The 24,209-nt window shown below is 38.7% G+C and overlaps 1 protein-coding gene across 3 annotated transcripts; it reads right to left on the bottom strand.

The window, feature by feature from the left end:
- Nucleotides 1-494: 494 nt before the first annotated feature.
- far1 (fatty acyl CoA reductase 1) lies at nucleotides 495-24,196 on the bottom strand. Of its 3 annotated transcripts, none has more exons than XM_085914040.1 (13): nucleotides 23,973-24,196; nucleotides 16,579-16,691; nucleotides 15,617-15,733; nucleotides 15,032-15,207; nucleotides 14,208-14,387; nucleotides 10,590-10,767; nucleotides 10,414-10,458; nucleotides 10,051-10,178; nucleotides 9,588-9,655; nucleotides 8,207-8,378; nucleotides 3,351-3,480; nucleotides 2,751-2,878; nucleotides 495-2,546 (listed from the first exon to the last, which is right to left on the bottom strand). In XM_085914040.1, the coding sequence occupies exons 1-13, from the start codon at nucleotides 24,082-24,084 to the stop codon at nucleotides 2,387-2,389; spliced, it is 1,707 nt and encodes a 568-aa protein (XP_085770166.1). In that variant the 5' UTR covers nucleotides 24,085-24,196; the 3' UTR covers nucleotides 495-2,386. The 3 variants fall into 3 exon arrangements, with proteins under 3 accessions (XP_085770166.1, XP_085770167.1, XP_085770168.1); XM_085914041.1 differs by having other exon boundaries at nucleotides 23,862-24,195; XM_085914042.1 differs by lacking the exon at nucleotides 23,973-24,196 and adding an exon at nucleotides 23,423-23,675.
- Nucleotides 24,197-24,209: the final 13 nt, after the last annotated feature.

The raw sequence follows: 24,209 nt of genomic DNA, 5'->3' as shown, positions 1-24,209 counted from the left end.
TTGAAAAACACACTGGTCCATAGAATTGTATTAGTCAGGGAAATATAACTAGATACACTAAGGACATCACTGCTCTAAAGAAATTGTGTTAAAATGTCCTAAAACCTATGTTCAAGGTCAGGTCAGAGAAGATCAAAATTAGACCATGTCTGTGCATCAGACAGGATTCACCAACACTTGGCAAATCAATCCAATACCCCCAAACAAAAACTATGATGATTGTGTCAGTTTCCAAATTTGGATACCTTTGGATTTGTATTTCCTGGATTTAAACACTACAGTCTAATATAAAATAAGATCGCTGTATAAATGCCAAACATTTAGGGCTGTTGTAGGATTTTACCATCAGATTTGGATCAGAACATATCACAAATTACTTTCAAAGTCAAGATACTTTGGTTATTTCTGCATTGCTATTTAATGATCTTTTTAGGCATGATTCCGTTAATCTGTTTCACTAAATACAAGATGAAACAAAAAAAATTGGGAGTAAATATGCATTCAATTTTTATTTTCCCCAGATTACATATGGTTACATTCGACTGAAAATAATAGGGATGAACTGGCTTGGAACTGACAGGTGGTTAGGCTATTTTCTTCAATTACATTCAAAAGAAAGGAAATCGTCAAGCAAAAATTATGATCTTAAACCGCAAAAAGTTTTGTTTTGAATTAAAGCAGATCATGTTGGTTTGGTAGGCTTTGGGTAGACTCACAATATTATTACAAAAATATGGTCTTAATTTGAAATCTACCTACATAGAGCTACCATACTCGTAAAATAGTTAGAAAATAGCTCTCTTCTGATTTCAAAATATTCCAAATGTTTAGGCACTGAACACAAAAAATGTGGAACAAAACTAACAACCTACAAATTCTTTTTCACTCCAGAACATTTAAAGGACAACACCTGAATATATGTGAAAGTTGTCACCTAAGCCATAGAGAAGACAAGAACAAACATATGAGCAAACATCAGCAAGGTCACGCCCAGATTATTCAAATAGTATAGTGTTCATAGGAAAATAGACAGAGACTCACACTGATACTTCTACGTAAAAAAAAACGAAGGAAGTCAACAAAGGTTTGGGATGAGTGTGCCCTTACAGAGGCAAATGCATCCTTAACATGATTAACAACAGGCTTTAAGGTTTAAAACATCAACAAAACAAATGCTACACAGACAATCACTTAAATATGCAATTGGATGGAGCAAAAGAAAATCTTTAAAAGTGTCACAAATGACTGACATTGATAATTAGCTTAATTAGCAAGCACTAGGCACTGGTAACTATTGTACATTGTACATGATCTAACGTACATTGCAACGAGCAATAAACAACTAAAGGGTGACCTTTGGCCAAGAAACGATCAAAATAGAAACTGTTCTGAAGGTCATTTAGAAGCTGTCCTTAAAACTGGAGTACTGGAACGCCAGCAGTTGCACAAGTTTGTGATGAATATGAATCACATGGCTTTACTTTTAGCAGGTTTGTTGGTGGCGGTGGCGGCCACTGGCCAGACCAAACATTGGCTCTCAAAATGATTGGATTTACACTTAAATGTGCAACTTCAGCTACCGTGACAACAGGTATACTTTTTCAGCTTTTTTTTTTTTTTTAAACTATTAACTGTTAAGGCATCTCAAGGCATTATATGTCGACGTATTGCATAGCGTATATTGCTGGCGTCGGGCCAAAACCTCATAAGTCACATTTTGGTAGATTTGATAGTCCTTCCAAAAGCTAAACCATAAGCCATTGTTTAGAAGTTATTTTGACAGATTGAGAAATCTAAGGTTTTGGAAATGGCTTGCTCTCTTTCACAATGCAAAGCTAATGGTTGAACAAACTTGCTATTTTTGGGGTCTCCTGAAAAGTGACTATTTTGGAGGTATAAGGTTTAGGCCCAACGCTAGCGATCTATACGATATACATATACAGAGGACCCCCGCAACTTGTGAACGATGAAAATCGATGTATGATTGAGGCCTATTATAAATACGCTCACTCACTCGGAACAATCACAATCACAATGCTTCAAGTAACAAAGACAGTGTATTGGGACTGACTGAAACTTTGCAGTGTGTTTGTTATTAGGCAGTCGGGCAAGTACACAAAACATGAAGGGGTGGTTGAATTGATTTGATGGTCATATCAGAATATAAAAATCAAAGACTTGCAACATTGAAGTTGTGCATTCTAGACGCCAATAGTATTTAATGTGTGATTACCAAGTATAATTGCTTTGAAGGCTCTGCTATTTTTCTAGTACCCAGGGGGGACACACAACCAATGGAATAGACATGCACGTTTCTGTAAACATCCACAGCCAGTATATTTTCATGTTTGTGTTTCTCCACCTTGCCGCCCTCAACAGGGACTCATTATTTAATGGTGGAAGAGGCTCGGAAGTAGGAAAGAAACTTAAAGCAGAGGCTCACGACAAAGTACCAGATATTTCTAGCCATCTGTGATCGGGCAATGAAAATACGCCAGATGAGCACCACTAGGATGGTGTTGAAAGTGTAGCGGATATTCCTCAGCCTAAAAAGAAAGACAAACATTTAGATTTTGTAGGCATGTCAAGAAAAAATTCGTTATCCCAATGCCGTTAGTAGAAGTTAAGCAACTAAAATGAATTATTCCAGAACATGCAAAAACACTTCTAACCTGTTGAGTAGGTTTCAATAAAATGTAAATTCTTGATTTATTGGCAGAAAAAGCATGTTTCATGCAAAACACTCTTACTTGTTGAGGTGTTTGCGAGCAGCGGGCAGGCCTGAAAGCTCTTCATTGAGAACGTATTTTTTTGTGCCCATGCAGTAATTTTCCATGTACTCTGCCCAGTTCAGCTGGCGCACGTCAAAATTGAACACCTATAGAAGCAAAATGGATTAATGTTGTCATATATGCTGGACATCATATTGTCACAGCGGAAAAAGCAACATTTACAAATCAGCTTGGCTTGCCAAGACCAAGGAAAGCCACAGTGTTCTTTAAAAGCCTTTTACACCCTTTTGATTTGATGATGCAGTGGCTTTGACATCAAATTATCTGCAAAAATGGCATTCTTTTACAAAGCAATGTCAATTTGAATATGATAAATTTTTCATCCCTACTTTGAGGGCACAAGGATGCATTCCAGCAATTAGGATTCTATCACAATTCCTTGTCCTGAACAGATGATTGTCTTCTGGAAAGCAGTCATAAATGATTTACTCAATTGTACCTGACCTACAATGACACATGACACTCAGTAGCAAACTGTGCCACCTAGCATACTTTGTTCAACGAGCGTGAAAATGGGTGGGCATCCTACTACAGTATCTATCTCTCAATGACTCTCACCTTTTTGTCCTCAGGGTTCATGTTGGCCATCAACATGGCTATGTTGTCTGTGCTCCAAACCCAGGAGTGACTAGTAAAATATTCCAGAACCATCATGGCTTTATGAAGGCGAGTGATTGTCTTCATCATCCTGAGATAGGTAAGAAAATGAGGCAGACGTAGATTGAAGATTAAAAAAGATGATGGCAGAGAGCCAGGGGAGATTGTTGACATAATTCAGTTTGTGTGTGTGCGTGCGTGTGTGTGTGTGTGTGTGTGGGGGGGGGGGGGTCGAAGAAGCAAAGCAAGGCACAGTGAACAAAGACAGCAAGCTGTGTAATAAGATGTTTTGAGCGTGAATGGAAGCATAATAATATTATAAAGGAATATAATAGGGTGTCAGGTGTTGCAAGTGAGAAGCGGAGAAGTACCGTATTTTCCAGACTATAAGGCGCACTTAAAAAGCTAAGATCTTCTCAAAAGCCGACAGTGCGCCTTATAGTCCGGTGCGCTTTATATATGGACCAAATTCCTAAATTTAAACTGGCCCGAAGCATTGTGTCATGAAATCAATCATAAGTGTCCCACTGAAGAATATGAATCATGAATCAAAAAAACTATGGATTGTCATTTTGTGATTATCAAGTAATTTGTTCCGTCTGAAGTTGAAATAAAAAAGATAAAATTGAGAATGATGTGATTTTAATTAAAAATCTGACATGATGCATTCATGGTGCGCCTTATAGTCCTGTGCGCCCTATATAAGGACAAACTTTTAAAATGGTCCATTCATTGAAGGTGCACCTTATAGTTCGGAAAATACAGTACTTTAGTAGGATTGCTGTTATTTGTACATAGAGATTCAGTTGATATACATACCTCAGGTCATGACGTCTATGTGAAACATCATGTAGTTAAATCTGCTTTCTGATCATTTGCATACTATGACACTGATTTCCAGGATGTGAGAAGTGATTTATTTTTTTATTTTTTAAATCCGAGATCATTTTAGCTAAACAGTGGTATGCGTTTGTATGCCCTAAATGGCCTCAATAAATATTTACCTTAAAATTTTCTTCGATCCTCTTTGAAATCTCAGAAAATCCAATTGATTCATAGGTTAAAAACTTATTAAAGATATTTGATATGCGGGTTGTTCTAATTAAGTATGAACACTGACATTAATCACAGTACTGAAAACATAACAGCAAAACCTCTTAAAAACAATGATCCAAGTCTTCGAATCACTTTGGAGCAAATTATGATTAAATGCTTCAAAATTTACAGTAAGAAGACTCCGATTTTATCCAGCAAAGCAAATGAGCCAAATGAGCTGAGCAGTATGCATTTACAAGGAGCCAACACAGAGGGCAAAGGTTACCGCTAACAAGCTTAAACCTGCAACATTTTAACCAGTCATTTTGGACAGCTGAACCCATTGTGATATTTTGTAATATGAAGGTATATTATCACTTAAAAAAATGACTCGGTATTATGACATGAAAAAGTGAAACACACTACAATTTGGAATAATTTGTTATGTTATAATCAATTTGTATGTCTTTTTGTAGCTTGGTCTTTAGCCTAAGTTCGTCAAACAGCTCTTTTCACCTTTCACCTGTAATTTTTAGTGTTATACACTTTGTTAGTTTTCAGGCATATTTGTAAGTGTTTTGCCTTTAACAGTGAATCGCAATAAGGGCCACAGATTTTATTTTATTATTATTTTTTAATCGCCTGAACCCCTGAAGGCTGCAAACATGCATCCCTACTGCCAGTGTTATAACAAAACCGCTATTATTCAAAAGTTAAAAAAAATCTCTATAGATTCATAGAAATTATTAATACAATTGATTATTTTTAATACATTACACTAGCATTCATTCACTTAGGGATCTAATTATTGGTCCACTTCCCCTAACAAAAGAAAAAAAAAAAACAAGAGGGAAACCTGAGCAAACTACACTTGAAGAGGGCCTTCTCTTGACTGCATGTTTTCGTGTTAACGTTTTCAGGTTTGTCTTCATTATAACCGACAGAGACTGTCAGAAAAGCAGTCCTGAAACAACAAACTTTTTAACAGTTTTCTTTGCCTATTGTGCTTCATTTTTGCATCTGTAAACATGAAACAACAAGCCAGTTTTGTCTCAGCTGTTAAAAAAACATGCTCTCACAGGCTTGTGCTTGTGTTTTGGCAACTTACAGTCTAACCGCTAACTTTAGACTACTGTTTTTAATTTGGTACCAACGATGTTGTTCTTGTGTGCATTTGATGAATTTCTATCCTTTCTAGTCAATGATTTACTTGGAAAGATTCCATAATTAACAAGTTGTTTAAAAACTTTTTTATACAAATGAAATACTCTCAGAATATGCTGAATGAGTATTGGCCAAGGGAGATAGGCAGCGTTCATACTGTAGGTAGATCTGATTCAAATCAGATTCCTCCTCAAATTCGATTTTTTGAGCTGACCGTCCACACAGTTTTTAGTAAGTGTCCAAATCAGATTTGGCCCTGTTCACACTGGGCCACATCATGAGCAGTCGGAACGGAGCCGGTCGTCTACCACACACAGTGTTTGATGTCATATAATTTGCGAAGGTGTCAACACATGAAATACTTTCACAAATTGACTTGTTCCAACACATAGCCTCAAACATCGTGATGGGCATTCAAATTTACGACCAGAGGACATGACGTTTTTAAGAAAGGATGGACTAAGCAAGGACGAGGGTGGGTTTTTGTCAGAGTGAATCTGAAATATTACGACGCTACACTTGTGTCGTGTGTATTCACAGTGTTTGTATGAGGGAGTGACTTCCCTTTGCTTCAAAAGGACAAAATGAGGACCTCCTCTTCAAAAATGTTGACACACCGCCAGTCAATTTGTTGACTGACGGTGGGGGTTTTTTGGCACCTAAATGTAATCTTGGTGTTATGGCTCTTGGCTCGGGCCTACCTACGTATCTACTCTGTTTTCGGCTTTGCATCTGATTATTGTTATGCGTGTGTAAATTCAGCTGTGTCAACGCTGACTCCTCCATGGTGGACTGGATCCCCGCTCGCTGCTCTGATCACCAGTTGGCCGCATCGTGTGTGTGTTGTCAAGCGGACAAGCGGTCGAGGGCACACGACTGAGTGAGCGAGACGACAGAGGCAAAATAGTCACTACCGTAAATCTGTTTTGTGTTCACAACAATAGTGAACACCGGTGCTGTTTATGGTTGCTCTAATCGCTCGACGAGAAGGAAATATTTGTGATACCGATAATGTTCATTAACCGGGGTTTTTTCGACTAAGCAGTTGTGTGCAAGAAGACGAGCACAATGGCTAACACGTCTTTGACGTGACCACTTTACAGCATCAAAACATACAAGGATATGCCCTCATCACTTTGTATCAAGTACCTTTTGTTTAATATGCAGTGAGTTATAAGATTAACCTTTGAATGTAAATTCAGTGCAGATGTAATGTTTACCTGTTCGAATACCCATACATGTTTTAGTTAACATTGACCTTCTAATTTGTAAGAATCCACATTTTACAAGTTCTGATTTTGAAAGTTTATCCAATAAGTAGTAGTAGTAAGCGTTTCCCCAGCGTCTCTCCCTCCAAGCAACTTCAGTTTTTCTATATCTCGGCTTTAAATAATAAGGCAAGGCATTTTGTCCTCTGTTAAGGAGACTGCCACTTTCTATATCTTTGATGTGCTCCATTCTTTACTGCTCCGCATTTGGGTTGGCACAATGGGTCTTTGCGTGGACTCGCATCACAGACAGTCAAAACAGATTTGCGTGATTTAAGCTGTTCAGACTGAGATACATCCAGTCCAAACTGGATCCGAGACTACCTCATATATGTCTCGCCAAATTTGGTTTCATGTGTGTTGTGACTGAGACAGACTACAAAAGAGCAATTGAGTTTCAATGTGGACGGGTTAAAAAAAATCGGATTTTGGCTGGCAGTCTGAACGCTGCCATAATGTACCAAGGAATGTGCGGTTTGGTTGTTGTCTAAAACTTGGGCCAGACTATCAGGGAAAGAAAAAAAGTGGACACACAACCTTACCGAGGGTTTTGGCCTTTTAGGCCAAGATAGAAGTCATAGAGAAGAGCTGGCAGCGTGTGGCTGACAATTATCCAGTACTGATTAGTAAAGGGGTTGGAGCGAAGATTGACATTGGGCCTTCTGAAGGCTTGCTCTAAAGGATTGGTCTTGAAGGTCATATTTATACAGTTCTCTGTAGGTGAAAGACATGACAAACAAGGAGAAAAATGGGAGGTAATTTACAGGTACAATCTGTAATCTGTCTTCCTGTGGTTATTGAAGGAAACACCTACTGCCTCATGCTATAAACATTATTAGCTTGTTGATAGCATCATGCAGTGAATGTCTGCAGATCAGATGACCTGTGAACTAAAAACCGGTGAATTCAACACCTAAAGTCCTTATTAAAAATCCAGCTGCTAAGCAAGGCGGTTTCAAAAAGCAATATAACCTTGGTTGGGTTTCCAAAGGCACTCTCACATTTCGGCCAACTTTCATTCAGTCATTTAGGCTGGACTAAAATGACCTATAAAGGTGTCAATTATGTTTGGAAACTCAACCAGGACTTAACAATTGCTAGCAGTAGAATGTAAAGCATGCATAAACCAGTGATAATGCCCCACTTTCACAGAGGACCATCTGGGTTACACATTCTTTAATTTACAAGCATTGCATTAGACATTAGCAGCACAGCTTTCAAATTACACTGACAAGGAAGTGACAGGAGTTAAGCAGCAGCAAAGTCTGTGTGTGCGCGGTGGGGGATTTTGTGCATTTTGGAAAACAAGAGGGGGCCAGGAAGCCCAATACGGCGATAGTTTGAGGTTACCTGGGTTCTCGTCCAATCAGCCTGAGGTACACATCATACAAGAAGGCTGGAGCCTTGTGGCTCACAGCAATCCAGTACTGATTGATTAGGTGATTGGATGTGAGATTAACATTCGGCCGACGGAAAGCCTGCTCGAGAGGGTTCCTCTTGAAAGTAGATATTACATGGTATTCTAAAAAAACAAAAGTAATCGACAAAGAACGTACATAAGATGTGCTGTATTATTTTTGATGTTGTCTGGACTTGTGCCAATCAATCATTAAAAAATGCAGATTAAAGTTTTCCTTTTAATTAAACAAATTAGCAAGAATTTCTTAAATACTGAGCTACAAACGTGCATGAATGTCAAAATTCTTAACTAGTTATATCATGATCTAGTTGATCATTCATTTATATTGCAGGCGTTATCATTTCTAGTACAGATGAGGACAGTAGTTCTAAAGATAACGTGCACATAAACTGTCTGAATGGCAAATAAAGCATGCAATAGCAATGCAATAGATCCCATCAGCAACCGCATGGAGCTTTGAATACGAGTTTCCAAACACTTTCATGCTTTGAAACAGCCTAAGATTGATTAAAGGAATTAATTGCTGACCAAATGCAAGCTAACCTTAACCTTTACAAAAAATGGTTTATCAAAATCACACACACACAATTATATAATACACACACACACACACACACACACACACACACACACACACACACACACACACACACACACACACACACACACACACACACACACACACACACACACACACACACACACACACACACACACACACACACACACACACGCGCGCCGTTGAGTGCTCGCGAGTCACCGGAAAAGAGCACGGAAATCCGCGGATCCGCGGAAAATTCTCATCCCTGAATTTTGATTTTATGGTGGGGTTCACCTTAAGTGAGGGTAGACTTTTTTTTTAGTCTTTTCTTTTACACTATAACAATATTTTCAATGAAACAAACATATCTTTACTTTCAGTAATTGCTTTTACTGTTAGAGGTTTTATAGAATGATTTTATAATTTTCATGGATTTTTCATAGACTTAAACACATTATGATTGCAAATGTTTAGTGCTTAGGTCATGCGTCCGGGTGATAGTCTCAAGACACCATTACATGCCAAGTATACCTGTAAAATGTAACAATGTTGGAGTGATATTTAAAGCAATGGTAATTAAGAGTTTTTGAGCCAGAACCCATAGGGAACAGGCAAAAAACTAATGTTCACAGGTAGGGTGTAGCAAGTGGATCAGATGTAGAGCAAAATTTATAATTAGGTGAAAAAATGTTCTCATCTCCAACTAGAACCCACTTGTCTGGGGCTGTTTTAGGCTGTGGGTTTAGATACGTAATACGAGAGAGACATACCAACTTCTCCCCAGCGAAATGGGTTGATGCCACCAGTTGTGCAGTTGTAAACCAGGATGGATTTGGGCCTACAATGAGACAGTAACTTGAATTAAAAGCAATGTGCAAACATTTTCTGTACACGCTCATGATCCGTTGCATGAAATGTGGGGGGAACTTCTGGTATCGAAAAATCTGTTTTATTTCTACGGGAACTGTTGGTGCAACTCCACTTTCTATGACAGTTACATACATTAACAACAAGGGTATGCCAGATGTTGCGGTTTTTAAGAGAAAACATTCCAATCTCGCTTCCTACTAATTTTAGCGCGGTAGGAGGATGACAAACACAGCCAGCGGCAAATTACAGTCACGTCTAATTACATACACTTTGTCGCTTCAGGCGTGATGACTCTGAAAAGGTCTGAAGCGTATCGATACCTACAAAGGTATAAAGCTGGGCATGTTTTGTTGAGTCTCCAACCTGTTCTTTTGTTGCAATCCAGAATAGCAGGCTGCTGCCAGCGTAGCATTGATGACTACATCTACAGGCACCAAGTCAGCGACTGCATCATTAGATGCTCTCATTGTACGTAGTATCCCTTTACCAGCCTAAAGAGAGATAAAACTTGATGAAAACATCTATGCATCACAAAAGACAAATGCAAGCTACTTAGGAGCCCTCAAATATTATCTTAATCGTTGAATGGTTTAGTTGGAAAGGTAAATCCAAATAAGAAGCATTATGAATAGAATTTGCCCACTTCCTGATTTTGTTTTTGATGTTTGTTTTAGTGGTTTGATTTATGACACACAAATCTTTGATCATATTTCTCCCAGTACTCACTGCAATGAATATTCCACTTGGTCCATTGAAATTATCAATCCAACCCTGAAATAGCATATGGAAGTAACATATTATTATTACAGCCAGTGAATTACAGGTATACGCAATACAATATTGATGATGGATACTGTCTTTGAATTTGAGGGGAAAAAATACTTCAATAGAAAGAAACTCACGGGAAAAGGTTCTTTCCAGCTGGCACCAACGATGGAAGGCCTGACAATAGCAACATTGAGGTCACCGGCCTCCTGCTGCACCAGATACTCAGCTAAGGCTTTTGTATAAGTGTAAGTGTTGGGTCGTTGACCAATCAGCTTGGGAGTCAGTGCGGACACCAATTCATCGTCCATCCAACTGGGGACAAAATTGTTACATCATTACAAATTATACATTTCTAAATGCATACATACATCCTTGACCAATTTGTCCCATAGCAAAAGGTATCAATCAATCAATCAATCAATCAATCATGACATCTGCTACAGTCTTCTTGGGTTTGAAAACGTCGCCATGACTACTCTGAACATATTTTTTGTCATTGAGGACAAATAGTTCAAATTTTGTCCTGCCTAATCATAAAGATTGAACAATTTTTTCTTACGCAATTACACCCATTTTATTTTTCAGTCGGGTGAATGGTGTTTTTTTTGTGTGAAATATTAAATTGCTATGCACATGGTGACCAAGTTATTTGTAGGTTACAGAGAGTGAGTGGGCCTGATGATGTAACCTAATTGAAATTTAACCAAGATAGGTCAAAAGGGTGAGGGCGGCCATTAATTGTCTTCGCTCTTTTTCCCTCTATACAAGATATCAAAATCTGTCAAAACATTGAGTAGCTCTTGCCTGGAGATTGTGTAAACCTGAAGACTATTTGAACAGTCAGCAACTTTTGTTTCAACTTTTGATGAAGTCAGAAGCACCCGAGCTGACCAGAGTTTCTTAACAGGAAGTTAAAGACAGTTGTTGGATTGATATGCAGTATAAATAGGCACCAGATTTTTTTTAAGACAAGGAAACTTGGAAATGGAGGAACATTACAAGGTGATGGCAGATTACTGCTAAAGTTTGATGAGAGATGTCTCTTGTGCAGTTCGTGAAGGACCCGGAAAAAAAAAGAACATTTATGACAGCGTAACACGATTGTTACTTTGCTTCAAGATTTTCTAGTGACTGATGCAACAGTAGAAATTGTTTTAATTTGACAGATTATCTCATGACTGATGCACCACTAGTAATTGTTTAAATTTAACAGTGTAACTTTTTGTGTTGTTTGCATAATCTAGGTCGAAACTTGAAACTTTATTTTATGCAAAAGACCCAAGACTAATAAAAAAGTAGTATCTTACCTGTGATGAGCATCATTCTCCAGTTTTTTTGCTTTTCATTAAATTTCACGGATTTAGTGTTTGTATACTGTGGTTAATAATGCTCAAAAGGGTGCAAGCATAAAAGTAGCTTTGGAATTTCATTCTTAAGGAAGTAGCTGCCTTATATTGAAAACATTATTTTATTTATGGGAGCCTAAATGCAACACATGCAGGGGAAACATATATAGTTTTGATGTCTCAAAAACAAAAAACAAATTAACAAGATTAAGATTTTGGACCTCAAAACTCCATCCAAGAAAAGTCGTGTTGACCAGTTCAATACATCATTATCAATAATTTATGATATTCCTGTGTGACAACATTGATCATCATTCACAAAATGATGGACAATATATAATATCCATACAATATGCAACAATTTTTTTCTATAAATCTTTACAAGAGTTTACATTTTTAAATGATCACTTCAATACCACAACAACTTTGGAAACCACCATGTCTCATTATTGTTGAGCTATTTTTAGAACAGGGTGAATGCTACTCATGTGGTCCTTGAGGGCTAGCGACCACACATAAATTGCATACATAAGATTTCGCTCAGTCCCACTTTTTGTCAAAATTAGATCATCACAGGATCAAATTACTTTAGCCCGACTTTATCCTGTGTCTTTTGGGCACCTTATGTTTCAATGTTGATGTTTCAAACTGCATCACTTGTTCTACAAAAACAACTTAATTTGCGGAAATTAAACATTATTCATAGCAATAATCCCAGTATGCACCGTAGTACATAATTTCTCTTATTTTCCCGTAATTTCTTTCTTCTGGAACATTTTATCGCCGTTTGAAGTGCAATTTATTCTGTTCCTTTTAGAAAAATTCCCCAAGATGGCGGGGACCACTTGTCACATTCCTACCCACAGGAACATTTTTGGAAATCAGCACCAAAAAAAATATTACTCATTGAGGCCGTATCTCACTGAGCAGCTGTTGTTTTGTTGTTGTTTTTTGCCAGGATTTGTTCAGTGTTGCAAAAATCCTTTAAATGAATGCAAATATTTTTTATGCATGGCATAAAATTTTGAACATTATTCAAAGTTTCTTTGCGACAAGAAAAACTGCATGATATGCTCATACGAAGCCTGGCAAAAAACAACATCCGCCACGAGCGCATATGCTTGCAAACCTTTGCAGCTCAGTGAGATATGACCTTTAGTTTTATTGAACACAGGATGGGTGAGCTGGCACTCCAGAGATTCAACTCTATACAAACAACTAAAAGTCAATCATCTGGTTTCCCTTGAATGTCTCCCAAAGTTTAGAAACTCTGACACTAATATTTTATGGTTTAGGGACATCTCAAACATCTTAACATACCTTCCTTTCTAAAAAAAACATGAACAAAACTAAGGGAAAACGTGTTTTGATGGCAAATACATTTGCCGTAATTTCTGGACTATAAAATTCACCTGAATATAAGAGGCACGTATTATAATTGGGGGGAAATCCTGTTTTGTTCATATACAAGCCACACTGGACTAGTGTTTTAATGTTGAATTTCCATATATAAGAGAATATGTACAAATCTTACATCATAAAAACATGAAAAATCCATAGATAAGGCGCACTGGACTATAAACCGCAGGGTTCACAGCTTGTGCAAAAAGTAGTCTAGTTATATATAAGTGATAGTCTAGAAAATACAGTATTTACATATTTGATCAAATGTGCTAACAGCAACATTTTTACATTTGCGAACCTATTTTCAAAATTTGGGCTATTTACAAAGTTGTTTGTGCGCGTGTGCGTTTTGCTATTTACAAGTAATGAATTGTGCGTTGCTGTATACCGCATCAGAATATTTGTCAGATAAGATCGATTCATCCAAACAATTGCCACTTACTACGTATCCCGTACTCACAGCCACCTCCTCTAAATTCACTCCATCGTCTTGCTCTTCCTCACTTTGCTTATGACGAGCAATAGTTTGCTCAACTGTACGCTGCCTGAAAGCCAATTGCTTGCATTTTTCCATTGCTTGTATTACGCAATGTTCTTTCACTCTCAGAGTTCTTCCTCTAAAACTCTATTACTACTTTCCGCTGTTCTTCCATTTGGGCTGGCAGATCACCTTTTTACGAGCCAGACTCTACCTCCAAGTGGTCACAATTAACCACTACAATGCTCTATAAGTTTGATATTAAGTGCAGGGGTGCTCGAGAGTGTCATGCACCCCGTCATAAAACAAAAGTTGACGAGTGATGGGATATTATGTCACTACTTTCAAAGACGAATATTCTCGTTGATGGAAAGTAAAGAGTTGATTTTAAAAAAAAAAGTACCTATGCCCACCCTGTGGGCATTTTAATCATTTTACAATTTGAATTCAATCAAATCCTCATAAAACATGCATGTCATAGCCTAACTGACAGCTACGTTTGGCAAAAGTCAAAATCAACTTACTCTAGAGCATCGATGAGTTTGACATACTCTACTGGAGGAGGATAGACCATCTCTTCAATGAGCTCTCGATCACAGTTGGCATAGGCTGTGGATATATGGATGAAGACTTCTAGATGCTTCATCTTATGGGCCAGAGCGAGCATCTTCTGAGTTGCCAAGACATTCAACTGCATTGCATCTCTAAGAAAAGTTTTAGAGAGGGTCAAAAGTTTAAAATAAAAAACTACAATCATAGCAACGTAAACAGCTGTGTGGTGTGTCTCACGGAGCTGCTCACTACAGAATTCTTGAATCACAATCGTTACTATCTCGTGTTTAAAGACATGCAACATAATCCAAAGTTATATAGGTCTGTAGACAACAATATATTAAGTTATGTACAGTATATTCATGAATCTTTAGTGACAAAAGACTGGGTAGATGTGGTACAAAAACATGTGTTTATACAACCTGTTTAAACACCTAACCTGACCTATGACCATACAAGTGTCATTTAAAACGAACCTGTTTTGTCACAAAAAAGCCCCCCCACCCCACCCCCCTTAATTTCACCACTAATTAAAAGGCACGGTTCTATTTTGTCCAGGAGACAAACAAGGGGGGACTTTTGTTCCTTGGCGAAGAGGTAAGGTGTCAAATATCCCTGTGTACTGCAAACAACACTGGCTCAAACCACCATGCCATGCTTGATGACAAGTTGAGCAACCGTTCATAACATTTATGCTCACACATTTATACAATCATAATACTTTTTATTGAATTTGTGTTTTTCAAAATACTCAAGACCTTGAATTGCCATCTGCAATAAAAAGAAAAAAACTCACTTCAGCGGCTCATTGAAGCGAATGGTGGCGGCACAGTGGAAGACAATGTTGATGGTTTCAGCCAGTAAACTCTGATTCTCTTTACTCAGATCCAGTTCTGGTTTTGTGAGGTCACTGCTGACTGCAATGATCTTCTTTGCAAAGCATGGCTGCTCATCTTGTAACCTTTCGAACAACTAAGAGCAAGACACATTTGAATTCAAATGAAAACAAAGCCCTAAGTAAGCTTTAATTTTAGATATTTGGAATGAGCGCTATTAAAGAAGGTTCTTTATTGTTGTTTAATGACGAAAAGGCAAGTAGGTGGCCAGGCTCACAATCCAAAACTTTCAAAGAAACCCTTACTCTCCTACACAATCAATGAATTTTTGACTGGATTTGTGGAAAACCTCCAGCCATTTTCTATGCAGTTTATCCTCTGGTGGTTGAGATGGAGCCTACCCTAGCTGAGTTTGAGAGAGAAATGGGGTAGCCAACAGCAAAACACAACTAAATTCAACATAGTCTTCGATAAACTTGAATCGAATTGAATATTTCGGGCACAAAAGAAGAAAAAAAACAAGATTGGATCTAAACATCTCTTACCTTGCTGCTGATCATGTCAGCAATACGAGTCTGAGGGCCCTGGCCAGCTTTTGACCGTACCATCACATAGGCAGCATTAATTCCTGGGCATGACCTTAGCAGCTTCTCCAGCAATACCTGTCGTAGTCATAGGGAAAGGCGTGGAAATATTGCTCTGATCACTACAAAACTCAATAAAGACAATAAAAGCAGCATACTGTTACATTTTCCTTGTTACGGAGTAATTGGTGTGAAGGCGAAGGCCTTCACACTTATTATTATTGTTATTATTATTATCATCATCGTTGTTTTTATTTTGCATTGTTTAACTCTGCTGTCTGCAGCCAGGTTGGCACTTTTGCAAAAGAGAATCTGCCTCACCTTTTTTGGATAAATAAAGTATAAATTTATGAATTTAAATCACACATAAATCGAATCAATAAATAATGAGATATAATTCATTCATTCAATTCATAATTCTGTTAGTTTAACACTATAAATGTATATTTGGCACAGTATCATGAGGAGAAAGTGAGGTGTGAGTCCAAAGATTAAGGAGCTCGGTGAATAAGAAAACGATTCCTTGCTGCGATGACTGTACATTAACATTTTATAACAGTTTTTGATAACCTAAGTGGCTGCTCATACAAGCCCTCCTCACTGAGAGGCAGGCAAACCAAGTCCGATTTTTTAAATTTAATTTCCACTTTACGTTGATCAAAAATATTTAAAACAAATGAAGTATCTTCATTGGTACACACAGGGCAGAAAAAATATTTACATGCTAAATGTTAATCAAATGGCGTTTGTGTGCAAAAGAGTTCCAAATTATGCTGTCATCACTCATTTCAAAAGGAAGACATGCATTTCATACACAGAAATAAATACCACACTGACACACAAATCTGCTTCTGCTTCTGATTGTTCTACACATTGGTTGAGTCAGACAGAGTGACCCCCTGCCAAGTCAATTACTATTGTACCTTTCCCATGAAGCCAGTTGCTCCAGTGATCAGCACATTTTTCCCTGCATAGTATTCTGGTATGTTCATCATGTCTGCAAATGTGTTTGTTGATCTCCTCATCACCACTCCTCCTGTTCAAAAAGCACAACAAAAATAAAATATTCCATTTAAGAAAACATCTTTCAAGCATTTGCCCAGAGTTTGTTCCCATGTGCCTTTTCACGTAGCACTGCCAGTATACCCAGAGGGCAGCCTGCCTCACTGCCAGCAGTTGGGTTAATAAAGTTCATGTACACAACACAAGGCCTAATTAGCATTACTGTTACGAAGGATAACTTTCAATGGGATGTGGTTATCCTTTGTCAGGCAGTGTCTTATCAGTAAAATGATATTGAATTTTCAAAAAGAGACACTGTCCAGCTGATAACAGGCCATTTAGATACCTTCAGTCAATATTGACACAGCCAACGTTATCTTTTTCCTTCACAAATCGCTTCACATTCACTACTGAAAGGCTGACCACCGTGAGTATTAATTCTTGATCAATTTGAATTAATAAATAAATATATACACACACACAGTAATTTTCGGACTATAAGTCGCGGTTTTTGTCAGTTTGGGTGGGGAGGCGACTTATACTCAGGAGCGAATTATATGTGATTTTTTTCACAAATTTTCAAAATTCAAAAATCTGCGATGTAATGAAACCGCAATAAACGAACCACGATGTAGCAAGGGATTACTGTCTTTTGAACTGCAAGTGACGTCACCCGTGCTGTGTGGCGGTTGTTTACATAAAGGACAAAGGATTCGATCACGGGATGACGAAGGGCCCTACATACTACCGGCATCATGAGCGGCTTTGTTTGTAAGTGACACGGAGGACCAAGAGTTTGAAGGATGTAATGATTTAGAGTAACACAGAAGGTTTGAAAACTATTATGGCTTTTTGCACGCCCGGACCTTCTCAACAAAAGCTCTCTTTCACCTCCGTGGATGGAAGTCGAGGGTCGGCGCTCAGCCGGGTGGCTGTCTGGGGACGGTGGATGGTGGATGGGGCTCGGACATGGCTTTTACGCACGCCTGGTCCTATTTTATGGAGCTCTCTTCCACCTCCGTGGCTAGAAGTTCAGTAGTTGTTGGCTCGTTGAACTCTTGTTTTGTTAAATAAAGAGCCGTTTACCAAACCCACGTCTTTCCTGGTACTTTGTTAACGCTACAATAGTTATATACTAGATCTCTGCAGTGCACGCGCGGCATTGTTGACATAAAGAACGAGGAATTTGATCGATGGATTTAATGATTTGGAGTGACACAGATGGTTTGATAATATTGTTGTAATATAATAGTTATTTGAAAAATACTTAGTATACCGTAATATGGGTCTGTGGAAATATTAGAAATGCAACTTACAACGGGTCCGACGTCAGCATATGCGGCGCATACGCGGCATTGTTTACATAAAGCACGATCGATGGATTTAATGAATTGGAGTGACACAGATGGTTTGATAAACGTGTTATTTATGTAATACTTACTTGAATAACTCTGAATGTTGAATGTTACGTCAAGCCCGTTCTCAGCTCCTCGTTTGTGTATATGTCACATTAGCATACCGTACCGTTCAGCCTGTTGTTGCTGGTTCATGTCTGGTTTTGGTGTTGGATTTTGACAAATAAATTTGCCCCAAAAGTGCGACTTATAGTCCGGTGCGACTTATATATGTTTTTTTTTCACTTTAGTGTGCATTTTATGGCTGGTGCGACTTATATTCCGGAACGACTTATAGTCTATGTAGTATATATATATAATACATTACGACTGTCAACACCTTATTTTATATACAGTATAGGCTACACACCAAATTGATGAATAACAAGTTTTGAAATGATAGACTCATAAAATCTAGTAAAAAAATAAAAATAAAAAGATGAATAGTAATACAAATTGATAGCAAGTGAATACAATTTCTAATTTTAGTACTGACAAATGTAGTCCATTCCCAATTTGTCTTTGCGGGCCACATGATATGATGTGACGGGCCATAACTGGCCCCCGGGCCTTGAGTTTGACACATGTGGTGTATACTTTACCCAGTAGGTCATTATTCAAAACGGATTTGTGGAAATAGGTTGTTATTGCAAAAGGCAATCTATGCGGCTTTGAAAAAGAGGAAGGCCTGTTTTAATTTCCGTTTGCAAACACACGTTAGAGAGAGCTTAGACGAAAAAGTGCAAGGGAATAAACATTTAACAAAACATTGCAATCACTTTACTGCTTTCATTGCCGTAGAAATAAAACTCGACTTTTCATTCATTTGCGTAAGTATAGCAACTCATCTTTGGTTGTGTAGGCTCTTTGACCCCCGTAGGTGTGATTCACATTTCTGTGACAAGTTGACATGGGGCAGGCAGTAAAAGTGGCCTTTGCAGATACAAGCAAGACTGGAGCCAAGACAATATTTGAATAAGATCTACAAGTAAACAGATTGGCAATGTTTCCAGTTCACCGACTAATGCCTACAAATTGTAAAGTGAGTTGAGAAAAGGTTGTCGGAATTTTTAGGCATATTTAAAAAAAGAAGAACATAAATTACAGTTTACACGTTGCATTATTTGTGCAATCTGCGAAGAAATTCTGTAAATACGTGTTCAACAGTTCAACAGATGACTGTGTGCACATACGAGACACTGTCACGGGGAAACTGTCAGTCGTGATCAAAATGTTGGCCATCAAAGACCAAGCTAGTGTACGGGCTAAAAACAAACCTGATGTGTCATAGAAAGTGGGGTAATCTTAGGTCTGAACTCGTGCGACCTTTAATGGGGTGTCTATTCTGGAGCTAATGTGGCTTACGGTTAGACAGTCAGCAAGCTGATCCTTGACGTCACATTCACACCCTCAATAATTCATCACTCAGATTATAGTTATCTATCCAGGCACAACAGCATAGATCACAGACAGAGGAAAGTTTTAGTCTTGCATTGCTGCACTTGGGTGAGAATGAGAAGGCTCAAGTTTCTATTGGGGTTTTCAAATAAGCTCAATTAAATCTGCAAAGGTGAAAACTAGGGTTAGAGAAGAGAACAGTTAAGAGTTGGCTCAGCAAAATCCAGTATCCGCGCACATACTTATGAAGAGAACATTCAATATCACATTCAGGGCACACGAGTCCCTAACAATTTGGCTATTGCTCAATATGGCAATTGCGATTTAGTATACATGTATTCTTAACAAACAGAAAGAAAAAAATAGTCTCTATTACAATAAACAAAATCATATTTAGGTTTTATATCAGCGTCGTAGATTAAGACTTTTTGCTTGGTGGCCCTGTCTGGGCACCATGAGACATGTGGTGGCTCTGTCAGAACCAGGACTTTCCCTGTGTATTTGATATAATTTGATACATTTCTAAGATAACACATATTCAGCATCTTTATACAGTTTTATTTAAGACTTTAAGAAAATATCACTTTTGTGTAGTGACCTTTTTGCATGTTCTTGTGTATTTTTTTGACAACTGACTTTTGAGATTTTACTGGGCTTTATATTTCTTTTATATCTTGTCTATTTTATGTAGGTGGCTCGGTGTAGCAGTGGGTAGCACCTCCGCCTCACAGTTAGGAGGGTGCGGGTTCGATTCCACCTCCGGCCCTCCCTGTGTGGAGTTTGCATGTTTTCCCCGTGTCCGCGTGGGTTTTCTCCGGGCACTCCAGTTTCCTCCCACATCCCAAAAAAACATGCTTGATAGGCCGATTGAGCACTCCAAATTGTGTGCGAGTGCGAATGGTTGTTCGTCTCTGTGTGTCCTGCGATTGGTTGGCAACCAGTTCAGGGTGTCCCCCGCCTACTGTCCAATGACGGCTGGGATAGGTTCCAGCACGCCCGCGACCCCCGTGGGGACTAAGCGGTTCAGAAAATGGATGGATGGATGGATGTTTTATGTCAAGATTTAACCTGACGTGCATAAAAAAAGGTGTGCCACACGGTACAAACATGGCTTATCAATTTAAATGGGTAAAACTCAAAACATTAAATATTAAAAAGGAGGAGTGTTGATTTAATCATTTTTATTTATTAATATTGTACAGACTCAATTGGATTTTGCTGAATTTCAGGTGGCACAACACAGGTGTGGTGGTGGCGGGTCACTGCTAATGTAGAACTCCGTATAGGTTATGCTTATGCTAAAATACAGACAAATGAACCATGAATTCAAACGAAACACTGTTGATCTACTTCAGTTAGAGTTGGTAAAGTGTACCTTTGGAACTCCCACATTTAGTTATTAATGAGTAAAGGAAGTAATATTGTAAAATTTATACATATCTAGCATTCCTCTTTTTGTGTATTTGTTTTACTATTTAGTATTTATATGATTCCGCTTGGGGACATTGTACGTTAATATAACATTAGCTTTCAATGTTATGCGGATGACACCCAATTATATACGCCGTTATCCATGACAAAACCGCGGGATTTATTTGTTATCTTGAGGCGTGCCTTGCTGAGATTAAACTATGGATGTCTCTCAATTTCCTACGTTTTAACCCAGATAAAACCCGAGACGTTGATAATTGGTCCTCCTCATTATCACCACCTATTTAAGGAAACCACTGTAAATATGGATAAATGTACTATACCACCAAACTACTACCAAAGTGACACAGTAACCAATCTCAAGGTTATATTTGACCAAACGCTCTCCTTTCAAAAACCCATTAAAAACATAACCAGAACTGCGGGTTTTTTTCACCTCGGTAATCTTGCCAAGATTCGTCTGATTCTTTCAACTCGTGATGCGGAAATTATCGTACATGCGTTTATTATGTCGCGCCTTGACTGCTGTAACGTATTGTTCTCTGGTCTTCCTGACCAGTGTAGTATTAAAAGTCTACAGTTGGTACATGTGCTGCACCGAGACTGCTCACGTGGACGAGAACATTTGACCACATTAACCGAATATTAGCCAACTTACATTGGCTTACGGTCCATTTAAGATGCAACTTCAAGGTTCTTTTATTAACCTATAAAACACTGCCTGGCTTCGCACCTTCGTATCTTGTCGACCTAGTTGTGACTTACATTCTGTCCCGTAACCTTCGCTCGCAAAACTCTAGTATGTTGATAACACCGAGGGCCAAAAAGAAGTCCGCAGGGTCTAGAGCATTTTCTATTCGGGCTCCAGAGCTTTGGAATGCCCTACCGATAGTTATCAGAAATGCCACCTCAGTAGAAACATTTAATGTACCCTTTAATGTACCCTTGTACATGGGAAGCTCTATGAGACTTGCATGTGATTTAGGGCTATATAAATAAACCTGACTTGACTAGACACGGGCCAATTCGGCTGGAGTTTGTGTCCTGTTAGGTGACACCCAAACGAAAAGTGGCTGTCTAGATTTCCTTTCGACCAATCAGGATGAAGGATGTGAGGCGGACCACCACCCTCGAAGACATTGCCAGGACAATTGAGGGCACCTTCCTGCAGCTCTTCACTTTGAATACGGACATCCACTTTTTCTTTGGATTGTTTTACATTATGTGTTCTATGTGCCCTCTCTGCATCCATTGCACTCTGGTCATCCTCCCATCTGTGGTCTCTTCTCATGCTTTCTCATTTTTCCTAAGTGGGGGTTTTATGAGTGAGTTTTTCTTTGCCCTCCTGGGAGTTTAAGAGCAGGAGATATTGAGAATAAGTGTCAATTTTTGTACATGTGAAGCCCTTTGAGACTTGTCTGTGATTTAGGGCTATATAAATAAACTTGACTTGTGTCTAGTCTTGTTTTTGCCAAAATAATCCCTCTGGTATATTATAATACACAGCCCCATGTTCAGGATGGATGGGAGGACAAGTCGTTGACTGGGCTTATCCTTGAACTCTTCAATCAAATTTGAGTGATACAGCAGATTGCTTGCCTGTGGCTGGTAATCTGTCTTTTCCTATTTATTTTTTTAATTGCAAAGTGAGCCTAATACACTGCCATAGAGGAGGTGGAAAAAAGAAAAAGGCAAGTCAAGAGGGAGCACGTCAGTCCTTATTCCATCGGATTTGTAGAGCTCTTTATAAGATAGCTTGAATACAACCAGTGTAACTCAAACTGCATTTGGATGCAGTTTTTATTAATCAACCATATATAGTTTTCTTTCTGAGCACCACCTACGTTACTCAAGTTTGACTAGCAATCTTTTAAATATTCACTACGACAACATCACAAAATTCTGCCCAATGACTTAACCTAAAAGTCATAAGGGGAATTACAACAACAATGCAAACAAATCAGCGGCTTTATGACTTCAACTTTTCATGTTTCATGAAACAATGATGTGGCTTGCACTTCTCATGCACCAAACTCATCTGGACACTATATAAATAATATACAAATATAATAAATCCCAATGACCAACTGAAATGAAGCAGAAGGGGTTCTCCCACCCCAGCCCCTCTCCAATTACATTCTAATACATTGTGAAGTTGATTGAAATTTGAGTAATTCATTGATGTCACACTCAAGGCTAGATCTGAACAACCAGGCAAATCATTTATGTCGACTGCATTTTTATTTTTTGCTAAAATAAAGTGCAAATTCTCTTCACTTTAACATTGAGATACTGAAGCATTTTTCGTTACCGATGCCTTTTTACTGGCTTCTGTTGTGTGTGTATGTGTATATGTGATAATATGACGGGATCACCATCATGGATTAATTGTTCAGCCCTAAAAAAAAGAAAATATTTTTTCGTGTATTACTTTGAGGTAATGAGAAAGGTTCGTACATTGCGTACACACGAAATGTAAAACAGACGGCATTTGTAACAGACCTCATATGTGCATACAATGTACGTATGCAATCATGCTTACGAGAGCTGGAGAAATCCAAACCCCAGCAGACAAAACCGAAGCCACTGAACTCGTGATTCCAATTCCCTCCCTGAACATTTCCACCCTGACCGAAAGACAAGCGTGCTCTCCACTAACGCTTCATCGTGGATTTTCTGCCTTTGCTTGAGCCGCTCCTCGCAGAGAAAGTTCAACAGCTGGCTCGCCACCAAATAGGATTCTAATTACTGTTTAACACAAAAACCCGGCAGCGGCTACTTGGAGATTGCTGGGAACATTTATTTTTCTGTGGTAGCCAAGAGAAGCGAACACGACAGTAAAGGGGGGGGGAACAAAAAAATCTTTATGTACTAACCACGGTTTCTTACATTTCAAGCATCTTGAGCCGCCTGACGCACAAGCTTCGAAAAGCACAGTTGAAAATATCGGCTGACGATTGTTAAAAAGCGATTGTACCTACCCAAATGAGGATGTGTCCGCGTTTCCGAATTGGTTAGCCTGTTGCACAGCGTTCTGATAACAGAGCGGGGAAGCAATCGGTAGGTATCGCTCAATTCTAGTGGTCACTCACGAGGAAGCTGGTCGCGGGGCGGATAGTGTGATGTCATGACGTCGAAGGAACGGCGGGCTCCACAGCAAAGAGACGTCAGAAAAAGAAGTCTACCACTCGCCCACGAGCTCATTCGAGTGATCACGGTGACTCGTTTAAATACCGACTCCAACTGAATAAATGTTCACATGTACAAAAACTGCATTGACTTTTTTTTTTTTTTAAGATCCCAGTCATTGGACTGTACAGTATGGGACT

The sequence above is a fragment of the Syngnathus leptorhynchus genome, chromosome 6 (assembly GCF_054491065.1).
Source record: "Syngnathus leptorhynchus isolate UIUO chromosome 6, UIUO_Slep, whole genome shotgun sequence".
NCBI lineage: Eukaryota > Metazoa > Chordata > Actinopteri > Syngnathiformes > Syngnathidae > Syngnathus > Syngnathus leptorhynchus.
This window is presented reverse-complemented; position numbering and strand designations above follow the sequence as displayed.

Bases quoted from the DNA above. Each gene is read 5' to 3' on its own strand.
- far1 (XM_085914040.1), bottom strand. From the start codon at position 24,084: ATGAGCTCGTGGGCGAGTGGTAGACTTCTTTTTCTGACGTCTCTTTGC. The intron at 14,388-15,031 runs GTGAGTTTTTTT...AACTTTTCTTAG, and splicing joins CGCTTCAATGAGCCGCTGAA to AGATGCAATGCAGTTGAATG. The intron at 10,459-10,589 runs GTGAGTTTCTTT...ATGCTATTTCAG, and splicing joins GCTGGAAAGAACCTTTTCCC to GGTTGGATTGATAATTTCAA.